At 51.1% G+C, this 24,619-nt stretch overlaps 10 protein-coding genes and 1 non-coding gene across 11 annotated transcripts; 6 read left to right on the top strand and 5 right to left on the bottom strand.

The window, feature by feature from the left end:
• Positions 1 to 909: 909 nt before the first annotated feature.
• On the top strand, positions 910 to 1,566 carry HO133_004819 (uncharacterized protein; the record flags this gene model as incomplete). The annotated part of the gene is made up of 2 exons (XM_037295731.1): positions 910 to 933; positions 1,075 to 1,566. 2 exons carry the CDS (start codon positions 910 to 912, stop codon positions 1,564 to 1,566), a joined length of 516 nt encoding a protein of 171 aa, XP_037157732.1.
• Positions 1,567 to 2,399: 833 nt separating this feature from the next.
• On the top strand, positions 2,400 to 2,975 carry HO133_004818 (uncharacterized protein; the record flags this gene model as incomplete). Its single annotated transcript, XM_037295730.1, has 1 exon — positions 2,400 to 2,975. The coding sequence occupies one exon, from the start codon at positions 2,400 to 2,402 to the stop codon at positions 2,973 to 2,975; it is 576 nt and encodes a 191-aa protein (XP_037157731.1).
• A 2,042-nt stretch (positions 2,976 to 5,017) lies between these two features.
• On the bottom strand, positions 5,018 to 6,808 carry HO133_004817 (uncharacterized protein; the record flags this gene model as incomplete). Its single annotated transcript, XM_037295729.1, has 2 exons — positions 5,018 to 5,496; positions 5,644 to 6,808. 2 exons carry the CDS (start codon positions 6,806 to 6,808, stop codon positions 5,018 to 5,020), a joined length of 1,644 nt encoding a protein of 547 aa, XP_037157730.1.
• Positions 6,809 to 10,891: 4,083 nt separating this feature from the next.
• HO133_004816 lies at positions 10,892 to 10,963 on the top strand. Its single transcript has one exon. It is a non-coding gene; the product is annotated as a tRNA-Arg (tRNA).
• Positions 10,964 to 11,477: 514 nt separating this feature from the next.
• On the top strand, positions 11,478 to 13,019 carry HO133_004815 (uncharacterized protein; the record flags this gene model as incomplete). Its single annotated transcript, XM_037295728.1, has 5 exons — positions 11,478 to 11,539; positions 11,658 to 11,726; positions 11,781 to 11,865; positions 11,914 to 12,092; positions 12,140 to 13,019. The coding sequence occupies 5 exons, from the start codon at positions 11,478 to 11,480 to the stop codon at positions 13,017 to 13,019; spliced, it is 1,275 nt and encodes a 424-aa protein (XP_037157729.1).
• Positions 13,020 to 13,114: 95 nt separating this feature from the next.
• On the bottom strand, positions 13,115 to 14,517 carry HO133_004814 (uncharacterized protein; the record flags this gene model as incomplete). The annotated part of the gene is made up of 2 exons (XM_037295727.1): positions 13,115 to 14,286; positions 14,337 to 14,517. 2 exons carry the CDS (start codon positions 14,515 to 14,517, stop codon positions 13,115 to 13,117), a joined length of 1,353 nt encoding a protein of 450 aa, XP_037157728.1.
• A 251-nt stretch (positions 14,518 to 14,768) lies between these two features.
• HO133_004813 (uncharacterized protein) lies at positions 14,769 to 15,967 on the top strand (the record flags this gene model as incomplete). The annotated part of the gene is made up of 2 exons (XM_037295726.1): positions 14,769 to 14,945; positions 15,011 to 15,967. 2 exons carry the CDS (start codon positions 14,769 to 14,771, stop codon positions 15,965 to 15,967), a joined length of 1,134 nt encoding a protein of 377 aa, XP_037157727.1.
• Positions 15,968 to 16,327: 360 nt separating this feature from the next.
• Positions 16,328 to 19,689, bottom strand: HO133_004812 (uncharacterized protein; the record flags this gene model as incomplete). The annotated part of the gene is made up of 6 exons (XM_037295725.1): positions 16,328 to 16,868; positions 17,321 to 17,670; positions 17,729 to 17,781; positions 17,887 to 18,200; positions 18,403 to 18,555; positions 18,725 to 19,689. 6 exons carry the CDS (start codon positions 19,687 to 19,689, stop codon positions 16,328 to 16,330), a joined length of 2,376 nt encoding a protein of 791 aa, XP_037157726.1.
• Positions 19,690 to 20,667: 978 nt separating this feature from the next.
• On the top strand, positions 20,668 to 21,351 carry HO133_004811 (uncharacterized protein; the record flags this gene model as incomplete). Its single annotated transcript, XM_037295724.1, has 1 exon — positions 20,668 to 21,351. The coding sequence occupies one exon, from the start codon at positions 20,668 to 20,670 to the stop codon at positions 21,349 to 21,351; it is 684 nt and encodes a 227-aa protein (XP_037157725.1).
• Positions 21,352 to 22,121: 770 nt separating this feature from the next.
• On the bottom strand, positions 22,122 to 22,704 carry HO133_004810 (uncharacterized protein; the record flags this gene model as incomplete). Its single annotated transcript, XM_037295723.1, has 2 exons — positions 22,122 to 22,573; positions 22,623 to 22,704. 2 exons carry the CDS (start codon positions 22,702 to 22,704, stop codon positions 22,122 to 22,124), a joined length of 534 nt encoding a protein of 177 aa, XP_037157724.1.
• A 1,082-nt stretch (positions 22,705 to 23,786) lies between these two features.
• HO133_004809 (uncharacterized protein) lies at positions 23,787 to 24,238 on the bottom strand (the record flags this gene model as incomplete). Its single annotated transcript, XM_037295722.1, has 3 exons — positions 23,787 to 24,003; positions 24,064 to 24,121; positions 24,178 to 24,238. 3 exons carry the CDS (start codon positions 24,236 to 24,238, stop codon positions 23,787 to 23,789), a joined length of 336 nt encoding a protein of 111 aa, XP_037157723.1.
• Positions 24,239 to 24,619: the final 381 nt, after the last annotated feature.

Here is a 24,619-nt window from a genome sequence, read left to right as displayed (position 1 = left end):
GTTAACACAAGAGCATAATTCCAATCGCCTGCTCCTTTGTGTATCCAAAAGATCCCAGTATGAGCCCAACGACCGTAGCGCGAGCGGGGCAAAAGTAAATGAACGGATTCATGTGATCCTGGCTGATCTCAGGTGATTTATCCTGGCTGATGGCGCCCTTCAAACATGAGTGAGCCGCTGCCTGTCGGATGTTCTGATCAGATATGCAAAATCATTACGCAAAAACTTGCCGCCTTGGGGGAACGGTTCGTAGCGATGGCGACATTGCATACGTGGTTGGAGATCCAGACGCAGCCAAAAGTATGCAGCTAGCTCACGAGGAAATCCGTAACAATGTGGAAGATATCTATTGACAACGTCGCTCCGTCACCAACCACCTCCCTTCTGCCGCGTTCAACACCGTTTCTACTTGTCCTTTCCTATCATACCCCTTTCTGCATTTTGATGCGAACTTGTTTCTCCTCCAAAGACGCTCCCTTGATTCTGGTTGGCCCCACTCGCTTGGCTACTTCCCTGTCGGCTAGCATTTGCCGTCCTGTCAACCCCCTTGGAATCTCGGTAGGCTCTGAGAATACACCAAATACTGCGACGATCGTACCTTCGGCACCAACCACGCTCAGTCCCACTTCGCCGCATAGCTTGCTCGCTCCTTCGCGCAGCCGCAACCTTGGTCTATCCTTGAAGTGGCTTAATGGGAGGCATACTGTCGAATCGCGTTGATGTTGCACTGCGATTGCTAGTCTCATCTTCAGATTTGTCATCAACCTGAGTGCGAAGAGGAATATACATCGGCTCATGTTGCTAAGGACGCCAAGGCGGAACGACAATAAGTTCGAAGGCCGGTGAGCCTTCCACTCTTGCATTGCTGCTCCTCATCTCGCCTTGTTTGTTTGTCAGCCAGCACTTGCGATGGACGTTCTCATAACCTGCTTGGTAAGTATAAATGTCATATTCTGACAGTGACCGAAGTGGACGTTCCTCGCGGCCATCTCTAGGGACGATGTCTTCCGGTGGGCGCTGGACATTGAATCGTTGCTCTTAGGACCGCTATAAATCTGGTCTGTCCTCGCTCAGGACAACGTCACCGTCGGCACCGCCGAATACAACGTGACCTCTGACGCCGACATCCTTGCCTTTATCCAAGCCAGCCTAACGACCATCTACCACGCCGCCGCGACCTGCAAGATGGGCAGCTCCAACGACAGCATGGCTGTGCTAGACAGCCAAGCACGCGTCTACGGGACGCAGAATCTGCGCGTCGTGGACGCCAGCTCATTTCCATTCCTCCCACTGGGGCATCCTCAGTCTACTGTTTATGCGCTGGCTGAAAAGATCGCGGCCGATATCCTGGGCGCTAGTGCACCACCGCCGGGCTACTCGATGACGGGCTATGCGCAAGACGTAGCGCAGGAACAAACTCGTTTGCAGACTCTGACGAACAGTAGCAATCAGGTTTCAGCTCAGCAGGAAAGTGGCGCCGCTTTGAATTTTCCTTCGCGTACCTCAGTAGTGGTATTCGTTGCTCTCTACGCAGTCTCGTTGACTTGGTTCACATGTTGTTTCTAATTGTCGATTTCAGAAGTGCGCATGAAGATGAGGTCAGAAGATGAACATACCTATATAGGATCATGTGGATGCCAGGAAAAGCTGTGATTGTAAGTAGAGCCATATATATGGATGCATACCTACGTCTTTGGATGTGTATATGACTGCATGACTGCTGGAAACCTCCCAATTTGTGAAAAACTCTCCACCCAGAACTCGCACGCTCCTTTGACCGCCTTGCAGCCGCAACTGTAGGCAACTAAGCCGAGCGAATTTCAAAACTTACTTGGTCGTAAGATACCTTTGGACCCCGTCTTAGAAAGGGTCAAAAGACCGTGACTCCTTGGATCAATCACGAACTCACTTGAATCAATCATCCGGAAGTCGATCCGTCTCTGCACTATCAACATTCGTTACCAGATCCTATGTATGAAGCATCGCTGAATTCTTTGAAGTGAATGCAAGACATGTGAACGCAAGACCCCGCAGACCCTAGGGAGAACTGGGCAAGACGAAGGGTCCCTACTTCACACGTCCCCAGCGCTATGAGTCAGCCAAGATCGTTTCCCTGTCTTCATCTTCGTTGAAAATTCAATTGCATTGAAGAACATGCCTTGTTTGCATCAATGAATCCTTGTACAACCAATGTACTAGCAAGACCTAGCTATCAGATACCACCAAAGGGAACAAGGGGACAAGCGTGTGTGCAATCAATAAGCACAGCGCTCTCTTCTCCCCCACACAGGCCTGAAAAAAGCTGGGTCTTCAAGCACCAACCGACAAACCTGCACAACAAAAAGCCCCCACAAACCGCACACTCACCCCACCCCCATCCATAACCAACCCACAGCACCATGGACATCTGGATCTACGAATACCAACCCACCTGGCCCACCTCCTTCCTCGCCATCCAATCCGAGCTCGCCTCGGACCTCGCCCGCGCCCCCATCGCCTACCGCGCCATCACCCACGTCGGCAGCACCGCCGTGCCGGGCCAGACGGGCAAAAACGTCATCGACGTCCTCATCACGGTGCGCCGCGCCGATTTCGCCAAACACGTCATCCTGCAGCAGTTCAAAGGCGCGCTGATGCACGGCGTCGCGCAGGGCGGGTATTACTACCTGGGCGACGGCGGCGTGCGCGGCCGCTGGAGCTTCAAGCTGCGCGCGGTGGCGGCGGAGGGGAGCGTGGTGCAGAGGAGTTGCGTGGCGTTGCGGGATACGCTGCGGGCGGAGCCGGGGCTGAGGGTTGAGTATGGGAGGGTGAAGTTGGAGGCGTCGGGGGGGGAGTGTCGGAATATTATGCAGTATGCGACCAAGAAGAATGGGGTTGTGAGGAAGATATTGAGGAAGGCGGGGTGGAGCGAGGAGGACATTGATGAGAAGGAGGCTCAGGCTGTGAAGGATTGGCCTCGGGGGTTGGAGATCTAGCGGGCGGAGATTCTGTTGGATGAGGCGGATCAGAGGGCGGTTGGATCGTGGTTGGGCTGCTATTGGGGGGTGCTAACCTTACTGCAAAAGATCTATCGGGTGCTATTTTTGTATGTAGAGAGCAATGAACGGGCGAAACCTTTCAAACCTTTCATTACTACGTCTTCGTTACCTCTGCAGAGACTACTCACCGAAACATGATCTTTCACCACCAAGCTTTCTACTGCGTTAAAGATGCTTTCCACCTAGATCCACGAAGAGTACAAGAAAGACAGCCGCTCGCACCACGCGAACTAAACCACCGGCCCAACCCTCAATGAGAACATCTCCACATCGTCCCTTGAAGTCGTCCCTTGAGATCGTCCCTGCAAAGTCCTAATCCCAGCGTGACGCGCGCAATTTCCCACCTCATGTCAAAATCCAGGCTCTGTGATGTGTAGAATGGATGAATTGTCCTCCCCAAGCTCCCCTGGAGCACGTCTTATGTACCATACCAATTAGGTGGCTGGGAGGAGGCTGGGAACCCCACATTCTGACACCTCAGCGAGTTTTGCACTGTGAGCACTGCTGATGGTTACACCCCACACTGCTGCAAGTAATAGTAACTCCGATATAGTTCCTGTCGTTTCCGCAGCAGTGGCATATCCACCACGTTTCCCACGAAAAGAATGAACTAGTCTCAATTAGAAATTTGAATCCTGGACGGGATAGTGGCTTTGATGCGTACGCATCCGGTGTTTCGGTGTCAAGGGTAAGAGGTTTCGAGGCTTGTATCGAAGCTCGAGCTGGGATCTCAAGGGCTGTATCGGTAGGAGAGTTTTGGACGCCCATCGCCGTGGGACCTGCACGTTGGTGTCAAAACATGCAAGATTCGACGGAAGTCAGCAGGGGGATATACTCGTACAGCGCATCTTACGAAACGTAGTGCGGTGAAGGTGGTTTCTGTAGAGTTTGCACAGAAATTGGGATCGAATAGCTAGTTGATGTGAGGCAACTAGGCGGTGCCTTACGACGAGACTAAAAAGAGAGCAAGAAGAGCTTTACTGGGAGACGCGAAAGAACGATGGGAGTCGAGGGAACGGCATTTCCTAAATATTCAATTCTTAGCGCCAAGGGCCATCATCTCTCCCAACTCCGAAAGAGGTAGCAGCAGAAAAGCGCCGAGTGAGCGTCATAGATAGCATGCGCAGCCTTTGAATACGAGAGGGAGTATTCAAGGTCGGTGCTGAAAGCTCGCCGGCTTTCGCAAAGGAAAGTTGCTACAAATGTAACATAAGGCACGGAGACATTCGTACGAACGTCGAATGTTCTACCCTTTTCTGTAAGATTACTGAGTAGACATAGATCGATTCTCGACCCAATATTCGGAGAAATCCCAGAGTAGAAGGTGGAAGGTATTGGAAGGTATTTGCAGTTTTTTTTAGCGTGTTTATGATATCGTAGGAGCGAAAATGAGGGTCGACGGTCTCAAGGAATCATTCGAGATACTTCGACAACAGGGGCACAGCTCACGCCTCATGGCCTCTGAGGGCTCCAACTTTGCTCGCAACTACCCGCATGCAACGAAGAACCAACAGACTTTCAAAGCCTGGGAGTGTTGCTACTGGACAGCTGGGGCAAGCATACGGGAAGGTCAGACAAGGTGGTGGGAGATTGACAAACCTAGTAATGACACCGACCACAACTGCAGATGCGTCCCTCCTCAATTAGAGGGGTATCGATACGTTCCTTGATCATGCTGATCAAGGACGGATCTGGAACTGACAGCTATTAGTCTGGGCCGCTTTAGAGCATTGACCTACTGATCCGACTGGCTGCAACTTCCGTTTCTGAGAATCAGGTGAGCATATGTGTTGCATTCGCTCAGCCTCGGTGATCGCTTGAAACTTGGTCTTGGAGATCCAGAGCCTTAAGAGTAGAGAGTTGCATTGAGGTGATGCAATTTGACTGCTGCAACCTGCTGAATCAAGCCATGTGTCGCTACAGCTTTTTAAGCATGGCATTGACGGCTACAGTAATCACTTCGGCCACCGAGCATGGTTTCACCTCTCCCCAACCATGGCCTCATCAATCTCCGTCCCCAAATCCCTTTCCTCTAAGAAAAGACTTTCCCTCAGCTCTTGAGGGAGGTATTCCTGCTGCACCTTTCCATCCACAAACCTAGGATTGTACTTATACTCAGCTCCATACCCCATCTCCTTCATCAATCTCGTGGGCGCATTCCTCAAATGTATCGGAATCGGCAGTGCAGCTACTCCTGGTTCTTTTAAAGCGGCCATCGCATTGCCTAGTCCTCTGTACGCGCGCGTACTCTTTGGGCTTGACGCAAGCGCAACGGCGCAGTGCGCTAGGTTTATCCTTGCTTCTGGCATGCCGATTTTCTCCGCAGCGGTGTATGTGGACGTGGCGAGCGTGAGCATGCTGTTGTCCGCAAGTCCGATGTCTTCCGAGGCTATGACAACCATCCGCCGGGCGATGTAGAGGGCATCCTCGCCCGACTGTATCATCCGAGCGAGATAGTCTAGATTAAAATTTCGCCGTCAGTATTACCTATTCGAGGACGTATATCGAGCCTTGGAACATATCTCGAGAGTAAAGACGCCCAACACATTTGTCAAGACTCAAGATTTGCTCCAAAAGGGGAAACATGGGCTCCGGAGATACGTACAGAGCGCAGCGTGGGGGTCGGAGCCACGCACAGACTTATGAAAGGCCGAGATGGTATCGTAGTGCTGATCACCCGACCGGTCATAGACCAGTGTCTTCGTCAGCGAAGCCTTGATGATCTCTTTCGTCGCGTCTGCCCGATGCGACAAGTCCATAGCTAGTTCGAGGAGATTGAGTGCCGTTCTCGCATCTCCATCGGCAAAAGAGGCAAGATACCGTATCAATTCTTCGTCGACTAACTCGCTCGGCTCATAGCTTGGCCCTTCAACATCCAGCGCCCTTTTCAAAATCGCCACCACATCCCCCTCCATAAGCTTACTTAGCGTAAACGTTCTACACCTCGACAGAAGCGCATTCTGCACCTTGAAGCTCGGATTCTCCGTCGTAGCCCCAATCAGCGTCACGGTCCCCGCCTCTACCGGGCCCAGAAACACATCTTGCTGACTTTTACTGAACCGATGTATCTCGTCACAAAAGATGATAGTCTTCCTGCCCGTCAAACCCAACTCTCCCTTAGCTTCTGCGAACAATTTCTTACACTCCGCCACCCCAGAGCTCGTGCTGTTTATCTCGACGAAGCGGGAGCCAACCGTATTGGCGATCACGCGTGCTATCGTTGTCTTCCCGGTGCCGGCACTGCCCCAAAGGATCATTGAGGGGACACGGTCAGATTCGATAAGGCCGCGTAGGACGCCGGTGGGGCCGACGAGATCTTGGCCGTATACATCGTCGAAGGTTTGAGGGCGCATGCGCTCCGCGAGAGGAGCCGCACGCTGGAGGGCATTTGGCTTGGAGCGCTTGGAGGGCGGCTGGTCAGAAAGGGATGTTGGGACTCGGGAAGGGCGAGAATCATCCTCAAGCTCTAGAGAAGGAGAGGGAGCTGGTCGTTTGTTGCTCGTTGGTGTCGTGAGAGATGGCTTGGTGCCATTTGTAGAGGTGCCATTCGTATTGGAAGAGCACTCTTGCTTCACGAGTTTGGTACTGGGCGCAGCTGGAGCAGGCCTCTTGCTCGAAGGTGTCCGAAAGAAGCTCGCGACTTGGGGCGTCCCATTTTGAGGGCCCTCGGCTGCATTCTGCTCGTCAACGAAGGATATGCAACCCGAGTCGATGTGTGAGTTGATGTTTGCCTCTTTCACGTGCTTGCTGCATATGGGACAGTCCACCATCGTAGTCGTCGCTGAATTGGAAGCATTATCAAGCTTGAAGCGCGTACGAGGGTAGATATTCCCTTTGATTTGCGCGAATCTGGCGGAAATAGAAGTCTTGGCACGGGAAGAAGACAGAAATCTGCCCCGAGCACAAATACTTTAGGTGCACAGAGGCTGCCGCTTTTAGGGTGCGGGTTGGGCTGATAGAGAAGGGTCACCCAAAATGCGAGCATACAACATATGCTACGATAATCAGGGTGATCAGCTTCTATAAATACTTCTCGTTGCAACATTTACACTACTGTCATATCCTGGTACTCTTGCTGTCCAAGAGCCGATGCGCCGGGGTTTACGAGTAGCACTCTTGCTCAGAGTAACGTCGGCCGCGCAAAAGGTCGAAATTCAGCCTGAAATCTTGAGAGGTATACTCCGTACGATGGTGAGTATATGTAAAGATTATCAGACCCTGGAATGAAACACGCTGGGCTCCAGACTTTCATCCTCCCTCTCCTCCACTCCAACCTAATGGACTCTCTGCTTCGTCTCCTGCACCTTGGCAGAGTTGTGACACAGCCTCAGAAACTAGCCGCTTACAGTCCGTTCGAATGTTTACCAACCGAATTGATCCAGCAAATCGCAGCCTGGCTACCGCCTAGCTCCGCTGCCTCGCTCTCCTTGTGCAATCACAAGCTACATATTATGCTTGGCAAGAGATCTTTACAGGATCTATATCAGAGCGATCCGTGCCATAATGAGCAAGCACTTTTGTTGCAGGCGTTGGACCGAGACTTGCCGGAGACTCTGTACTGCTTTGTCTGTAACAGGCTACACGTTCTTTTTCAAGGACACGAGAATGGATTGGGAGCCAAGGAATTATACAGACGAGTATCCGACGGTCGGTGCCCGAGCAGCGATGGTACATACAATTATGGGACTACCTACACCTATCATGCTGAATTCAAATTCGAGCATGTTCAGATGGCTATGAAGTTACATCGTCGTGGCCTTCTATCTGACGCAAAGGCCTACTTGACGGGCTCAGCATTTCTTCAACCTGCCCGTGGTCGTATGACTTATTTACCAGCCAATATAGGTTTGTATCTTTTCGAGCCTCGATTTGTGAATGATCAAATCTCTGTGCGTGCTCAATCTTGGATTCTCATTCCAGGAGAGCAAGGCTCCATACTGCCTAGAAGACACTATACGACGGTGTGTGCTCATCTAGATGGAAATTCACGCAACGAGAACCCATATATTGTGATCTTCAGGTGCAAGTTGAAACACCTTGTCGCTAAGCAAGACTCATGCGAAAAATGCCGCAGTCTGATACGCTGTAGATATTGTCCTACTGAAGTATGTGTTGAAGCAAAGCGTCTCGATCGAGATTCCAAAGGCGGTGTTCTGATTATCACTAAGTGGCAACTTCTTGGGTGTGGGCTGTCTCCTTCAGAAGCGCACTGGAAACTTCATCTCGAATATCCTAGAACTCCATGGCCGTACCTTCCAGATTGTACACTGGGAAGTATTCGGGCAGGCTACGAAGATCAGCCTGGGATCAGATATGACTCTCTTCTGAAAGTGACCAAGGCGTCGAAACTGCTTAATGGAAGATAAAAGTTGAGCCATATGATCATCTAGAAAGGGTGTTATCTGGGATGGACATGGTGCAAGAGTAATGGTCGATCTGGGAGGTTGGGCAATCGAAGGAGAGATGGGCATCTTCGATTTCATTAATGACTGCTTTTGAACAATTAGCTAGTCTATTGGTAACAAGAATATGCTAAGATACAGTCTGAAACTTAGTTTCCCCCATTCAAATTGATCGATTTCATATGCTCGATCTTTCCTTTTCATCTTGATTGAACTTCCTCCGGCTTGAAGCTCACTTTCCAACTTAAGAGCCAACAGCGTTTGTGTCTTCCCCAAAAACGCCCAGCTTTAGAGTCTGCACACTCGCACGATAGCATGCTAGGGCGATCAGCTGTCCTAAGGTAAGGTACCTGCCTTCTCACAGGAGGCTCATTCCATTTCCGCAAAATTTGTCTAGAGGAGGGAAGGAACAATGACAGAGCGTCTACTCCAACTTCAGCGGTAGTGTTTGCTCCCTCCTCCTTCTTCTTCAAGTTCAGCTGCAATCATGGGATACGCATGGGACATTGCAGTTGGCGTAGCAGCGGTCATCGGTGTGGTGGCGACCGTTGGGTCGTTCGTCACAGGAGTTGCTGTGACATGTGGATGGAAACCCTTTGCTAGTAAGCAAACCCCCGCGACCCCGCCCCTTGTCCTCTGTGACGAGGATAGAAAAATGTTCAGAGACATCTTGATCAGTGCTCTGGAGACCCAGACAGAGATCACCGAGCTCAACGCCAAATTTCCCATTCCTAGGACTCCTAGGAGGAGAAATGGCTAATGCTTTCTAGCACCGGGATCAGGTGCAATGATGGTCATGCGTACTCGGACCTGAGCATCTGGACCGGGCACTACGCTCCCTTCCGAGGGCAGTTGTGGTGTGGTCAGCACAGAGACCCACCTGTACGTTGGTGCTGGCTACGAACCTCTTGTTACTGCTCGCAGTCAGGAAAGCCAAGAGGTCTCAAACTGGCAGCGGTGGGACTCATCTGGTAATTTCTTCATTTTCAGCCAGAGATTGCCTGCTCTGACAAGATCTCTTAGGTCGAGAGAAATCGTATTCCTCCGTCCATCCATCTCTGAGCATCGATCCCACCAACGGTAGCAAGATCTCTTGAAGCTGATTTGCTATGATACGAAGAGTCCTGAAGACGTTCACTGGTGATGGTGTTTGACAACATCAAAGTAGTGGGCGGGCATGATATGATGAAGAGCTGCAGCGCATGTGTACAAGGATGAAGTGAAAGGCATAGTGGGAAACGCCAGTGGAGATACTACAACCCGACTTTGAGGAAGGTGCGGCTAGGGATGAATTACTGAAAACTAGATCTTCTTTCAGTCATTTCTCATAGCAACCCTCGAATTCCTCTGCGCCTAAGCACTCTTATCATCCATGTTCGTGACCCAAATCCATCTGAGCTATATAGTCAACATAGCTTCGCAGAACGCTTGCGACAGCTTCCATGCCGCGGTCTATGTACATAGCCCCGATAATTGCCGTGGTGATGAGAAAAAAGCATCTCCGAGGCGTTCTTTGAATTCGTTCCAGTAAGGTGTACAGTAGTCTTTTGTGAGTCTTCTGAACGGTGCGTCACCGGCGGGCTGTAAGAGGGCTAATAGATGCGTCAACATTTTGAAAAACATTGTTGAAATCCTACATACTCAGCATCCTCTTGACGACGGGGCTAATCGTCAGAGTGTTAGCGTCTGCGGCGTTTTGAACTCCCTCCTCCCATTCGGACTACAACTTAACGTCGCCGTCGAACTCCTTTTGAGTGTCCTGTCAGAGCTCCTCTCTACGTAAAACTGCCAGTACGTCAATGATCCGTTCGCGAAAGTTGTCCTCGGTAGGCATGCGAATCTTTTCAGACTCGCTGTTGACAGCCACGGTGTGTTATGTATATGTTAAGTACGTATGCACTTGCTTGAAAGACTCGAATGACTGATTGTGACTTGAAGTAGTCACGAACGAAACAAAACAGGGGGATACAGCGGTGTGACAGTGCGGAACCCGACCTCATAACCTGTATGAATGTGGTTGGAATGGTTGTTATTCTAAGAAGAAGAAGGGCTGTAAAGCTTACCAAGGTAAATCGGGTAGTAGTGGGACAGCCCTACAACAAGGCTGGGAGCAGATTCCAACAGGTTGATTGAGACGGAGATATGTGTGGATCCATAGTATTGGTAAAGTATTTTATCAAACAAATAATTATCATACGTATCGATAAATACTAAAGTAGCAAGTAAAACATTGCAGGGTATCGATTAATATGATTTTGGGACCGAGTTTGAAGATCTTGATATTCTCTACGACTTTATCCTAGTAGACTTATTACTAAAACCTCTTGTCGTATTTCTGTGAGCTGGTGAAGATCTTGCCGAGTGGTGGCGGTATATCAAGAATTGAGGAAAAGGCAGTGGAATTTAAAAATAAATAATATACATTAAATTAGAACGTTTTTCATTATCGACGGCCGTGTGGCCCAATGGCAAGGCGTTCGACTACGAATCGAAAGATTCTGAGTTCGATCCTCAGCTCGGTCATCATTATTTTTTGTTTTTAACAAATAATCTCATTTTTATCTAGATTATCTGAAATCTGGAACTGGCCGCCAGGCCCTTAATTAGACAGATAGTTACTCGAACATCAAAATCCCAGATTAAATTCCTGCATCAAACGGACAATCTGAGAACGGCTTCTGATTTATTTACGCGATAAATATTTCCATTAGTGTGATGATTACCTCGATCGCGCGATGATAGAGCGGCAGTCACTCTAGACTTAGTAAGGGGTGAGATCGGGGTACATTTCTTACCGTACAGCTTGGCATACGAGCACCTCCGTTGATCGGATCCTCTTTGATGTCGCCATCACTCATGAGTAGCATAGATTGAATATTTCCTTGTCCGATTCTTTCTTTCCTCTGATAAACAAATCGCCTCCTTTTAAATCTATCAGAAGAAGCACATGCGCTCCGTGCTCAGGAGGCCAATCTTCCCTCGAGTATCCAGTCTCTCCAGACCGAGCAATATTTTCAGTCAAAGCTTTGGCATCGCAATGGTCCGAAGTGATCCATTCCAGCCCGCAAAGAGGGTTGCAAGCCAGAAGCAGGATGTCTGGTGAGTTTACCGATATCTTGTTAAGCGTTGCAACGGGTGTCAAACATGTCTATCGAAAAGAACGCGGATTTACCTTACGCGCGGAGAAGATTTGAAGAGTGCCAATGCGTTATCGTAGGACCATTGTCAACGAGGCCGCAACGGCATCGCCGGTACAGCCCATCATAAATATGGGCCAAGGCTTCTTGTAAGTATTGGCACTATATCCGGTTGGGCAAGCCTTTGTATTGACTACTTGGAGTGGCTACAACCCTCCCCAATTTGTCACTGATGCCGCAAAAGAAGCATTGGACAGGGTTGAGTGCAATCAATACTCTCCTACGAAGGTGCGTATGAATCACAGGGTGATATACTGCCTGCTGAGTAAACGCTAGGGTCGGCCGCGATTAAAGAAGGCAATAGCAGATGCGTATTCGCCCTTCTTCGGCAAGAAGATAAATCCAGACACGGAAGTCACTATCACTACTGGAGCCAATGAAGGTATCCTTAGTGCTTTCATGGGCTTTGTCGAGCCAGGAGATGAAGTCATTATATTTGAGCCTTTCTTCGATCAGTATGCATTACCCCCATCAACCTGTCCTCAGGACTGAAGTCTTGTAGATATATCCCCAACATCGAGATGGCCGGCGGCAAAGTGGTCTACGCGTCTCTTCAACCACCAAAGGAAGGAGCTACCAAGACAACCTCCGCTTCCGAATGGGCGATTGACTTTTCCGAATTGGAAAAGTCCATCAACGACAAAACCCGCATGATCGTTCTGAATTCTCCACACAATCCTATCGGAAAGGTCTTTTCAAAAAAAGAACTTGAGCACATAGGCACCCTTTGCGTTAGACACAACATCATCATCCTCTCCGACGAAGTCTATGACCGACTTTACTACGTTCCTTTCACCCGCGTCGCCACGCTTTCACCAGAAATCGCTAAGCTGACCTTGACTGTTGGCTCAGCTGGCAAGAACTTCTATGCCACAGGGTGGCGTGTAGGGTGGCTTATTGGGCCAGAGCATTTGATCAAGTACGTCTCTGCCGCGCATACGAGGATATGCTATAGCAGTGTGAGTCCTCTACAAGAGGCCGCAGCTGTCGGGTTTGAAAGAGCGGACGAATTAGGCTTCTGGGAGCAGAGTAAGCGCGAGATGAAGTCTAAAATAAGCCGCTTCTGCGAAGTGTTCGACGAGCTGGGCCTGCCATATTCTGAACCCGAAGGCGGATACTTTGTGCTCGCCAACTTAAGCAAGGTGAAATTGCCAGAGGGTTATGATTTTCCGCCGCATGTAGCGGAGCGACCAAGGGACTTCAAGCTGAGTTGGTTTTGCATTATGGAGCTCGGTGTTGCTGCCATTCCGCCGACGGAGTTTTACACAGATGAGAACGCGCACTTGGTTGAGGACTGGTTGCGCTTCGCGGTCTGCAAGGATGATGAGGTGTTGGATGGGGCGAAAGAGCGATTGAGGGGTCTGAAAAAGTATATGGCGTGATGTCAACGGAAACGAATTCGATAAATCGTGTGATGATACGACGAGGCCATGTAGACAGGGTGTCAGCGAGCACTTAGATCTCTTAGACAATTTCCTCAAACCTCAGCAGCGACCATTGGCCCAACGTCGCCCTCCTTCGTTCTTCCCAAGCCATCTTTAGCGTAGAAGTCCATAGGATAAACGCCTTGATTACCATGGCCCCAATCCTCCCTTGCCTCCAAAGCAACGAGTGCTTCGTAAGGCGTGAGCAACGGCTTGGGGAAAGCGTAGCCCCAGTCAATGCTCAGTCTGGGGCAAGCTATTTGCACCCAGCAATCGACATCGTTCATCATTGCCAGCTTCCCTGGGAAGATTTCGCTCAGCAGCAGGTTTATAAATGGAATTCCACGCTCATCAAGGGTATGTTCGATCATAGTCATAGTGTGGGGATTTCCTTGACGACCGAGAGAGCCGAGTATGAGACCCCATTGCTTGGCCTTTTTGGCCGACTTGATGGCTTGTCGGCGTAGATCATGCATCTCCTCATGATCGTACGTTTCGCGAGTGAGCTTTCGTGAATAAGGATCATAGCGATAGGCGGGTAACGAGGGGTTGTGAATCATGGCAGACTCGAGATGGAAGCGGCCATCTCCCAGGTAGACGATGAGGTCCGCTTGATCGGTCGAAAGACGTGGCGAAGTGCAGCCAAGAATCTCGCCTCTGCTGAGTGGCGTAATTTGTGGAATCGAGACCTTAAAGCCGGCGCGCTCGAGGACGGGCTTCACAGTGTGAAGAGTGGCATTGAATTGGATAGTCCCTACCATGGCGATGGTCTTGCCCGGCTGAAAATTCCGCTCTAGGGTCGCTAAGAGATGGGATGTGTCTATGCTTATATCAACAAAGACGTAGAGAGTCTTGATCTTTGTGACGTCCACTGGTATGAGACAGCTATGCGCGTAGTGTATCAGAATATCACATCCAAGGGCTCGAGCAGTATAGTCGTCTATGCAACATGCTCCATACGTCACATCGCCCATGATGAGCGTTTCGGTCCCTGGGCAGAATCGGGTAAGGATGTCTGAGATGGTGGTAGCGAATAGCAGTAGGCCTTCTGGAAATTGTAAGGCTATCTTCTTGGAACCAGATGTGCGTATTCGATGTATTGTCTTGTGTATTTCGAAGGAGTAATTCGGAGGTAGAAGAGATATGGCATCGTTGATTTCTAGATCGTTGAGTATTTCTGAAGGAACTTGGTTGAGCGCTCTGGCCGTCTTTCTTGGTTGTGCGACTGCAGAGTGTCAGTTATCCGTTCGCAGACTTCCGACGCTCTTTGCGCACCCTGAATAGCCCCACTGTCTTCGATAGTCCCATTCGCATCGCCCCTCTTCTCCGCTCGTTCTGCTGCTTCTTTTCTCCCAATGAACCTTTTCCTTGGATATTTCTGCTTTTCCTGCTTCTCTGCACCAAGCTCAGCATCTATCGCCTCGCCGAGGTCGGCCTGGGCCCGATCGTCTTCCATGTTGGCAATTATATATTCCAGAAGTGTTTTGTTCCCTCGAATTGTTACAAATCGGGTTGGAATTTTTATTCTCCGGGTAGTGACCGTGAATTCCAAGTCGCCCCGCAACTCCGGCGAACTCGAGGACGCCGACAACTACGCTTTGGCCCCTTTCGCGGTGGTAAGCTTTTACTATGCTTCATACTGGGCCCATCACCGGGCTCGGAAGGCGATTGGGATGTCGGTGTGCCTGCCGAGTCTTCTCCACGAGCATGCAGCGAAGAACAGGAGAGGTACGAATAGTGGAGGTCGGTCCACGCGACGGATTACAAAATGAATCGACGTCCATACCATTGGAGACTAAGATTGAGCTCATACGGCGTCTAGCTCAGACTGGTGTAAGGGATATCGAGGCTGGATCCTTTGTTGCACCAAAATGGGTGCCTCAGGTACTCCAAAACTACAACCGCTGTTCAATATGCAATTGCTGATACGGTATTGCGACTGTAACTAGATGGCAAACTCATCAGAAGTCCTCAATTACCTCCTTGGCCACCCTCCTGCTGCACCAGCCCCGATTGCGTTCAACTTCCTTGTCCCCAATCTCAAAGGCCTCCAGAACTTCCTTAAGGTCTCGGACGCCGACAATGCTCCCATCACCTCATCTGAAGACCCGAACAAGATGCCTACAACACCTCCGTTACTAAAGCCAGATGAGAACGGAGAGACAGGGGAGCAGGGGCCGATGATATCAACCGAAGATCCAAATAAGATGTCTTCAGACACATCAGGCAAGGACAATTCGGTACAGCCCAACAAATCGTCTGCGTTCTCCAACTCAATGGAGGTATCTCTATTCACGGCAGCGACAGAAGAATTCTCCAAAAAAAACACCAATTGCACGATCGCAGAATCACTGGAACGATGTAGGCCGATTGTGTCCCTTGCAAAGTCGCGGAACATCCGAGTGCGTGGCTACGTATCGGTAGCGCTTGGCTGTCCGTATGAAGGCCCTGACGTTCCTCCGGCGAAGGTGGCAGAAATTACTGCAACTTTGCTGGAAATGGGCGCAGATGAGGTCTCTGTAGCAGACACCACTGGCATGGGCACAGCACCGAAGACCCAAGAGCTCCTCAAAGCCCTGTTCGGAGCTGGGATATCCGCCAAGGACTTAGCATTGCATTTCCACGACACGTACGGACAGGCCCTTGTCAATGCTGTGGTGGGGTTAGAGCAGGGCATCAGGACGTTCGATAGCAGTGTCGGTGGGCTAGGCGGTTGTCCATACTCGAAAGGCGCTACTGGGAACGTTGCAACAGAAGACCTCCTCCATTGCTTGCATAGCCTTGGCGCGATCACGGGAGTAGACGTTGAGAAGGTGGCAGAGATTGGCGATTGGATATCCAAAGAACTCGGCAGACCCAACGATAGCCGAGCAGGGAAGGCTTATCTGGCAAGGTTATCTTCGTAGTGAGAAGCTGTCTCTTCTGGATGAGAACCGTGCCTTGGGCGATATGCTAGGATGCTCAGGCAGGATCCCTGGATCAAGCCTTTGAAGTCTCGAAGCAGGCGGGCAATTGGCCAAAGCTCTGAAGGCCAACCGTGGTCGTTGGCTGTCACCGCATTGCCGGTGGGAGACTGAATCCAAGAACTTTTCCAAGGTTCGGGTTCGATCAAGCCAGCGAACTCGGTTAGGAAGGGGCAGACGCCCGCCCGTCAGGCTGTGGAAGCATCTGGGGCCGAGAAATTGGTAGCTTGTAGGTCCGGGATACCCCATTCAACGCTGGAATCGCGGCTTGACTCGCGTAAAAGTATCGCTGCTCGTGGTATCTCAGTCTTTCGCAGTGTCAACCACAACATACCGCCCCAATCTCTGTGGAGCCTGAGCCAGCAGATCCAAACCTTCACCCCCCTCTCTGCCACTCTCCCCCTTCGCCTCTGCAGCCTTCCTTCTCACAATCCTTCCCCTCATCCCCACCACCTCTTCCTTCTCCAACTCCCCCCTCATTTCCTCCAACCCAATCGTTCTCTCCCTTTCGCCTTCCTCAGTCTCATCCCGTAGCGCAACCAATGGCTCCACGCCCTCCGTATCGACTTCTTGTATGGCTTTCACGAACTGGAGTTGCGATTGGAGATCGGATATCATGCGGCTTTCCTCAGCTATGGACGTGGGGAGAGGGAGGGCGGAGAGGCGGAGCAGGTGGTGCAGTTGTTTCTGGGTGATCTGTGGCGTAGGGGTGGTGGCTGAGTTTGGAGGAGTGAAAAGCGTTTTTACGGACCATGAGGGTTTGGCAAGGAGAGCTTCAAGGTCATCTGAGGGCTTGGTGGTTGAGGAGAGCGTTCGTATTGCGAATGCATTGGATTGTACTTTGCTGCAAAGAATGTTTCTGAGCCAATGCTGGGAAATCATTGCACAGGTATCTCTGAGGGACAATTTGGTCGCTGGTTGCAATGCAAAATCTGTAGGGCCGAGGTTTTAGCGCGCTATCGGCGGGATATTCCCGGTTCTTGGCGCCAGGAGCAATTGGCCGCGAAGAATTGAAACCGGCAACAGATATTTCTCTTGACGCTAGTATATTACGAATATGCAGCAACGCAGCACTTCCACTATATCTCACCTAGAAGCCAACGTAAGGCCGGCATATCAGATCTACCGAGCCATCCAGGTTCACATACTGACGCAAACTATGCATCCCCGACCTCAAGGAACAGATTATAAAACCCCCCCGTCCCAGAATCCCCCGTCCGAAAAGCCGTCACGGCCGTCACCTTCTTCCTCCCCAGCCTATCCTGATGATTGACCAAGAACCACGCGACCCCATACCCATGCGCCGTGCCCAGCAGCGCCTTCCCCCGCTCCGTATCCGTGCCGAACCTCACCCCGGGCCAGGGACTCAGCTTGCCCGCTCCGCCGACGGCTTCGTCGATGACGCCCACGGTCGGAGAGTCGGTCCTGATGTGGTGTCTGAAGAAGCATCGGATGTTCTTCACGGCGTCGGGCTCGTCGCGGCAGAGGTCGGCCCAGACGAGGTAGACGACGTCGGACCATCTGTTGAGGGCGGGGTGGACGGTCCCGGGGCCCTTGTGCGTCCTTTGGGGGCTGGAGTTGAATTCGGCGATGATGAGGCCGTGGGTGGGGTTGTAGTATTGCTGGTATTGCGCGTAGGTAGGTGGCTAGATAGGGGGTATGTTAGCATTTGCTTAGACCAAGATTTTCTGTCTCATGACTTACATGTTCAATGTTCGATCCAGGGAGTTTGAAATCGTCTTGTTGCATCATGTTCACTGTGAAACCTCATTTAGCATATGTATGAATGAATCGTGTTGCATGGCGCATCGTGCCAAATAGCCAGACGATGGTGCGATGGGAAGAGAAGAGACAAAGCTTACCATAGGTGCCCTCCGCCGCCCCCAACGCGGTCAGCGCAGGTTCGAGATCCGTATCCGTCGCCCCGTCAGTGGGAAAACTGCTCCAGCCACTATCCGCGAGGTCTGCGTAGGACCGAAACTCGCTCTGCGGACCACCGTCGGTCATTTGACGAAGCAAAGCCGAGCCACCTTGGACGGCCTGAGTCCATGACATGGCAACGTCGGAGGATCTCTTGGGAAGCTGTGTGGGTGTGCCAACGGGTACGGATCGCTTGCTGACGGCATTGTGATTTTGGTTGATGGATCCTATGGCTGGATGTGCTACGCGTGTAGCACTGGTAGCGATTGTGGATGATGAAATAGAGAGGAAAGAAAACACATAGAGAGAGACCTCAAGGGCATTTACTTTGGTCCTTGAAAGAAATGGGGGGGTAGGAAGTAGCGACGAGGCAGCAGTGAGTCACGAATGAAGAGCATATGGAAGTGAAGACTCAACTTGATGAGTAAAACGGCGCAAATGTTCACACGTCGCCTCACCTCGGGCTTTTCACAATTTCATCTTGCTCCTTGGCGTTTGAGCTCGCGACAAGGCTCCTCAAGAGTGTATCTAGGGCGAGATGAGCGAAGTTCGAGGACCGCCGTTGCTTCAATTCGAGAAAAAGCATCTCTTGTCGGTGGAAGATCGAATGTCTTTTAATTCTGAGTGAGCGTATGATGCAAACGCACAGTTCATCAACTTCAGCCCGAGCCTCTATAGTCTAATCTGGAAGCCCCAACATATCCTTTTTCCAACACCTGCCCGCATCCCCAACAACCGACCTTCCCTGTCAGTCTTTACTCAGCCAGCTACTTCCCATACTTGACTCCTCCTGCAGAGTATTCATCGTCCTTGCTGACCCTGCCATCTCTCTTCGCCATTGGGCCCCTGAATCCAGCGTAGGCAGCACTCGGCACCTTCCTATGATGGCGCGGCCTTCCCGTCCCACTAGGAATCCATCCTGTTCCCGAAGGAAGCCATACTCCAGTAGCAGTAGGCATCGGTCCCTCAGTATGGTTGTGGTGATGGAGATAATGGGTACTGTTCCATGGCTGGCGGTAGACGACAACCTCATCGCCATCGACGACAACTTTTTCTAACATCTTGCCCCCGTCCATGGTCTCATTCGCAGGGCTATAGTTCGTCCCGTTGGGGTAGTGCGTGCCATTGTAGACGACGATGTGCTCGCCATGAGCATTGAACTCGGCTAAAATGCCATCTTTTCTATCTTCGTGATGCGTGCCATTCCGATTGTGGTCGCGTGTGCCATTGTGGTGGCGATGGTGTTCCATTTTTTCGTCCTCTTCCATCATATGATGCATTTCGCGAGACTCGTCATGAGAAATTTTCGAGGCTCCGTCGATAAGCCTAGGGTCAAACCCCTCTGAGCCATTGTCCGCAGGAGACGAAGACGAGGAAGAGTCTGCAGGGGAGTGGTGGTTAGCAGGATTCACACGGGAGAGACCGACGTCGATGAATTCGCCAGGATTGGAGGCTGGACCTTGAGGGCTGCGGGCTGAGAGGTCGCGTTTGAGATTCAAGGAAACGCCGAGCGATGGGTCATCGGTCAGGGAGGCAGCGGCCTCCGGGAGTGTTTCACGTTTGCTGCCTTGGATTTCTGGTTCGGAGGGTCCAGGTTGGGGAGAGCGAGGGACGAGGTTGCCTGAGGTGTCTCGTTTGAGAGAGCTAGAGGTGCTTTCGAGCTCAGAGCCAATGAGCTGGGGGACAGCGGCGGCACGAATGCTAGGGAGGAGGAAGAGCAGAGAGAGGGCTGCCGAGGACTTCATGGCTGCACGATCAGACGGTGTATTGCAAATATACCAGATGCAAAAAGAGAGACCGTTCAGAAAAGATCAAACGAAAGTTTTTGGATAAAGTGCAGAAAAGACTGTCGGTCATATGCAGGCCAAAAGATGTGCTAAGGCATTCGAGGTTATATAGATCATTGCATAGCCTATCGTCTATCGCTTCTTCGCGTTTACAGTCAAACGGCAGAGGCTGACGCAAGCTCAGTCTCCGAGACAGTGGTATGCGTCGTATGCGATGCCTAGGATTTCACATACATAATATTTGCGCAACTTTGGACAAATGAAAGATGGCAGTGATGAACGTGCGCTGCAAACGAAACAGCAATGGTATCAGACCAATTGTCTGAGGAGACCGTAGACATCAGAACAGGCCCAAATGTAATAGATGCGCCAAACATTGCACCACAACAGAGCGTTAAAGATATCTTGGGTTGGAGAGATACAGTCCATTTGCAAGTCCTCATATAGGGCTCAGGCCATCAATACGGCCTTCGATGGAGCATGATTGATTCAGGTACCAGAAATAGGCTCCGTTGCGACCACGTATAACGTAACGGCTGCGGCCATCTTCCGGGTCTACTGCTGGCGATAGGAGAGTTTCAGAAGATGCGAATGAAACGTTCAGGCGTCGAAGCGATTTCGTAGCCGCTAGGCCAGGAAAGGACATTCCGACGTTTGCCCATGGCTCAGTGCGACGAAGAGATTGAATGAGACAAGGCAATGTGGATTTAGTTGGGCATCACCGACCGGAATGATGGTTTATAGAGCCTGGAAGTTGGTGGGCAGTAAGGAATCTATTGAAGGCTTTCCTCGCCCGGACATGATATCAAGACTGCAGTGAATGACGTGGAGACGCCACATTGAATAACCTCGAAAACGACTCGATTTCCCAAGCTCTGCTCCATCTCCTTCCACCGCTCAGACAATTCAGCAAAGAACTGTCTATCGACAACCACCATGGCGGACAAACCCTCCAAGAGCACGGATGGAGCAGCGAAGCAGCGCATCATCACCCACATGAACAACGATCACCAAGACTCCCTTATCCGCTACCTCCAGTACTACGCCCAGCTCTCCAGCTTCTCCGCTCGTAATGCCCATCTAGCCGACATCAGCTTCACCGACCTGACCATCCTCTCTTCCAGCGGCACACCTCATACCGTACCCATCAAGCCTGCCATGACATCCTGGTCGGAAGCTAGACCGCGAGTGGTAGCCATGGACGCTGAAGCGGTCGCCGGCCTGGGGGCTAGCAACATCACGGTGAAGAAGTACAAGCCACCGCGCGGCTTTATGACGGTCGTCTTCGTCGCCTGCGCGCTCACCCACATCTTCTTCTGCCGCCGCGCCAACTTCGAACCCGGCTCGATCCTCTACGATGCACTATTCAAGTACGTCCCGAGCTTGGCGAACTTCTGCCGGACCATTCAAGCACCGCTGTTTTGGTTCATGATCGTGGTGCATGGAGGGGAGGCAGTGTGGATGGCGAAGAGCAGGTTGGAGAAGCATACGGTTAGGATTTTCAGTAGGGTGTGGTGGATGTGGGTGTTGAGTTGCTATATGGAGGGGTTTGGGAGCTATGTACGGTTCGATGAGTGTGTGAGGGAGGAGCAGGAGAAGAGAGAGGGAATGAAGCATTGAGGAAGTGGCACGCACATATGGATTGAAGCAGCCGTAAAAGGAGATGGTCGCGCATGCACTATATTCTGTCCGAGAGAGACGACTTGATCAAAAATTTGCTGGAGACCTTTTCCCTGCCGCGTTGTGATTGGTGACATTAAGCGAGTGCTGAAGGGAATTGAGTTTCCAAGACGAGGAGGCTCAAGGCCAGCCAGCATCAAGCGAAAGGAGCAAAAAATCCAGTTGTGGTAGGAAATGAAAGCGACACCATTGGCTGACCGAGTGAAGAAGCCATTGATAAGTTTTTTGTGGTGGTGTGGGTGGGTGGGTGACGCTGCTCATGTTGAAAGAATTCACAAAAGAAAAAAAGACAAAAAAAAAAAAAAAAAAAAAAAAGGTAACAGTCGGGGTCGAACCGAGGAGCAAAAGGAAAATCACCCAGACTACAGGAGCTCCAGCTTTTATTAAAGACTGTGCATATTCATCTGGATGCAAACCCTCGAACCGACGTTAGTGGCAATGCTGTACTAGGCCAAAGCTGGACGAGTAAGGCCTCATCAGTTTTAACTTGGGTGTTCCAGTGTAAACCACTAGGCCATACTGCTCGATGGAAGAAAAGTTACTTAAATAATATATAACCTTAATTTAATAAAAATGGTCAACACGGCCAAGTATTAGCGGCACCATCAGCCAGTGGCCTCTTACGGATCCACGATTTACTAGTTCCTACAGTCTTCATTCGCGCTGGTCATGAAATTGAATTGATGCTGTCTGGCCATTCCTATGCATGGCTACCAATCGTTGGCCAAAGCGACACCACCCTGCTCCCAGTCCTCGTCTCCCAGCTCTTCCCCCTCCTCCGACCCCACATCCCCCTTGGCCTCCATTGTCTCTTCCGTCCCCCTGTCCCCCTTTGCCTTCCCGTCCTCCTCGTCTCCTCCTCCTCCTCCATACTCTGCTCTACTCGCCATCAGACTATCCTCACTTAGCTGCCTCAACTCCTCATGAGTCAATTTCCCAGCATCGACATCCTCCGCCGCCATTTGCAGCATGATCATCGCCGCAGAAGCATCCATCTCACGCAACGAGGGCTTTTTACTCTCGGGGACCTTTTTAGAGAAGAATTGTTGTAATTGCTCGGCGCCCTTGGCTGATAGGCCCCCGCGTCCGGGTCTCCCCAAGATGTGGTGGAGGCGGGCGGCACGTGAGTTACGTAGAGCAGCATCTGCGTTAGCACGTACCGCTGGAGCTGATCAGTTGGCTGGTACGCGTCCCACGAGGGGTGGACATACTGCTGGACTGGGCGCGCTTGAGCTTTCTAGCGGCCTTTTTTTGTTTGCGACGGGAGATGGTGTGGTTTTGCGTAGAGTTCATGATGGTAGGCTCCCGTAATCCTAGGCCGTTTCTTGGCTTGGAGTCTCGCAGTGATGCAGGATGAGCAATCTTGAGGATGAGGATAAGGTGAGAATGATCGGTCACGGACCGTGGTGTTGAGCGTGATTTGGGATTAAGTGCGGTCAATGGCGTAGAGTATTGAAGTCAGCATTGGGCGAAAAGCACTAGGAGATACGTATGGAGGGATGGCGTTGGTGAGGTTGGTAAAATGACGGGTGAACTGATGAGGCACGCCAAGCATGTATTGTGTTGAAGCACTCATTGAAGCTGCCGAACCATCTCTGATTCTCGGGCTTCCGCCGTTGAAACCTCTCACTGCTCCTTCCATTTGCTGAGAAATCTCCTGGCTGGCCCGCCTATCCCTCTAGATACTGCTCAACTATGATGGTCCGTTTCCCATCTTGTCTTACCAGAAATTGTCCCGGTGTCGTAATAGACAAGTGCAAACATCGCGTCACCGAGTACTATCATTGACTGCGCTTAACTCCTGAGCCACCTTTCGATTCGTCCCACAGCAGGGTCCTTGCCTAAGCTGCCCACCGCTGTATATGGCTCACCACCTGCACCTCCGCAACTCAAGTCATGTCGCCAGCTTTGATACCAAGCCACCCCAGAGCCTTGCACGATTTTCCCGATACAATCTTCTCCCCTATGTGGAATCGATACCTGACAGATATGCCCTACGAACCACCGAATCTATCATCTAAGACCTTGTATTCCAGGAAGAGCTTGTCATGGAAGCGGTGGGCATAGTCCCTCTTCTCCGAGACGCAAAGTGCAGAGCTCGAATATGAACGAGTAGCCAAACATGGTAAGGAGGGCTCGGGCGTCATTTGGGGTCCATGGCCTGCAAAACTGGGCGATGATGTAGTAGGAAGGAGTAGTAGGAAGGAGTAGTAGGAAGGAGTGCGGTTGAGATAGAACGGTGGTTTGATCCGCCGTAGAACTTGTCGTTGATGTAGGAGAGAAGGTATGTTGGAGCGAACGGCGAGAGGATCACGGCGCAACGCGGCTGATGTTCGTGCGAACTAGACAGGCATATTTCCACGATGTCCTAATTTTCATGATGACTTCCCTGGAGTACTGTATTGGTCGAGCGGAACCTCAGACCACTTGAACGTCTTCACTGGCTTACTGAATTGACCGGTTTGAACCTCAGACCACCTCTCCGTATCCTTGGGTACCGTGGTAGCTCCCCCAGCATTTGCTACAGCTTCCTCCGTCTTGCGAATCTGCTCTTCTGGCGAAGGGTCGTGCTGTTCTTTGAATTCGACGATTCTGCGAAGGAAATGTTGGTTTGTAGCCGGCAGATATGATTTGAGACTGGACTATACATACTGCTCCTGCTCTTTCTGCTCTTTCTCTTGCTTGAATGCTGGGTCAAATATTGCGATGCCTGGACAAAGGTCAGCTGGCAATTTTCGGGAACGGGTGGGGACCAGGTCTGCCTACCGGTGCCGACCCCAACTAATGTAACAAGCACCGGAGTCAAGAGGCCCCTTGCATAACTCATGCTGGTTCTGGGGAGTACTTGGCAATGACTTCGAGCTGAAGGTGTGGTTATGAAGACGTCGGTCGTCAAGGATGAAGAAGTACTAGCGGGAGCGGATGTTAAGTCGGAGCGCTAAGCCTATTTGAGGTTTTGATATCGTCAACCTTGAATCTCGGCCCCTCGGGGTGTGTCCTCAAAGCTCCACGTACATATTGGACGGCGCTCAGAACCTCAAATAGGCTTAGCGCCACACGCCGCCAAGCACTATACGATACGTCCTATCTGTCGTATTCAATTGATCAACTGTTTACGGCTTTCAGCACAGCGATGATGACTACTTGGTATGCATGTTCGAAGAATGATTGGAACATCGCCACTTGAACAGGGCATAGACCTCTAGGT

The sequence above is a fragment of the Letharia lupina genome, assembly GCF_014066315.1.
Source record: "Letharia lupina isolate WasteWater1 chromosome Unknown contig_2, whole genome shotgun sequence".
In the NCBI taxonomy this organism is placed as follows: domain Eukaryota; kingdom Fungi; phylum Ascomycota; class Lecanoromycetes; order Lecanorales; family Parmeliaceae; genus Letharia; species Letharia lupina.
The sequence above is the reverse complement of the archived record's forward strand: the minus strand, read 5'-3'. Positions and strand labels throughout refer to the sequence as shown.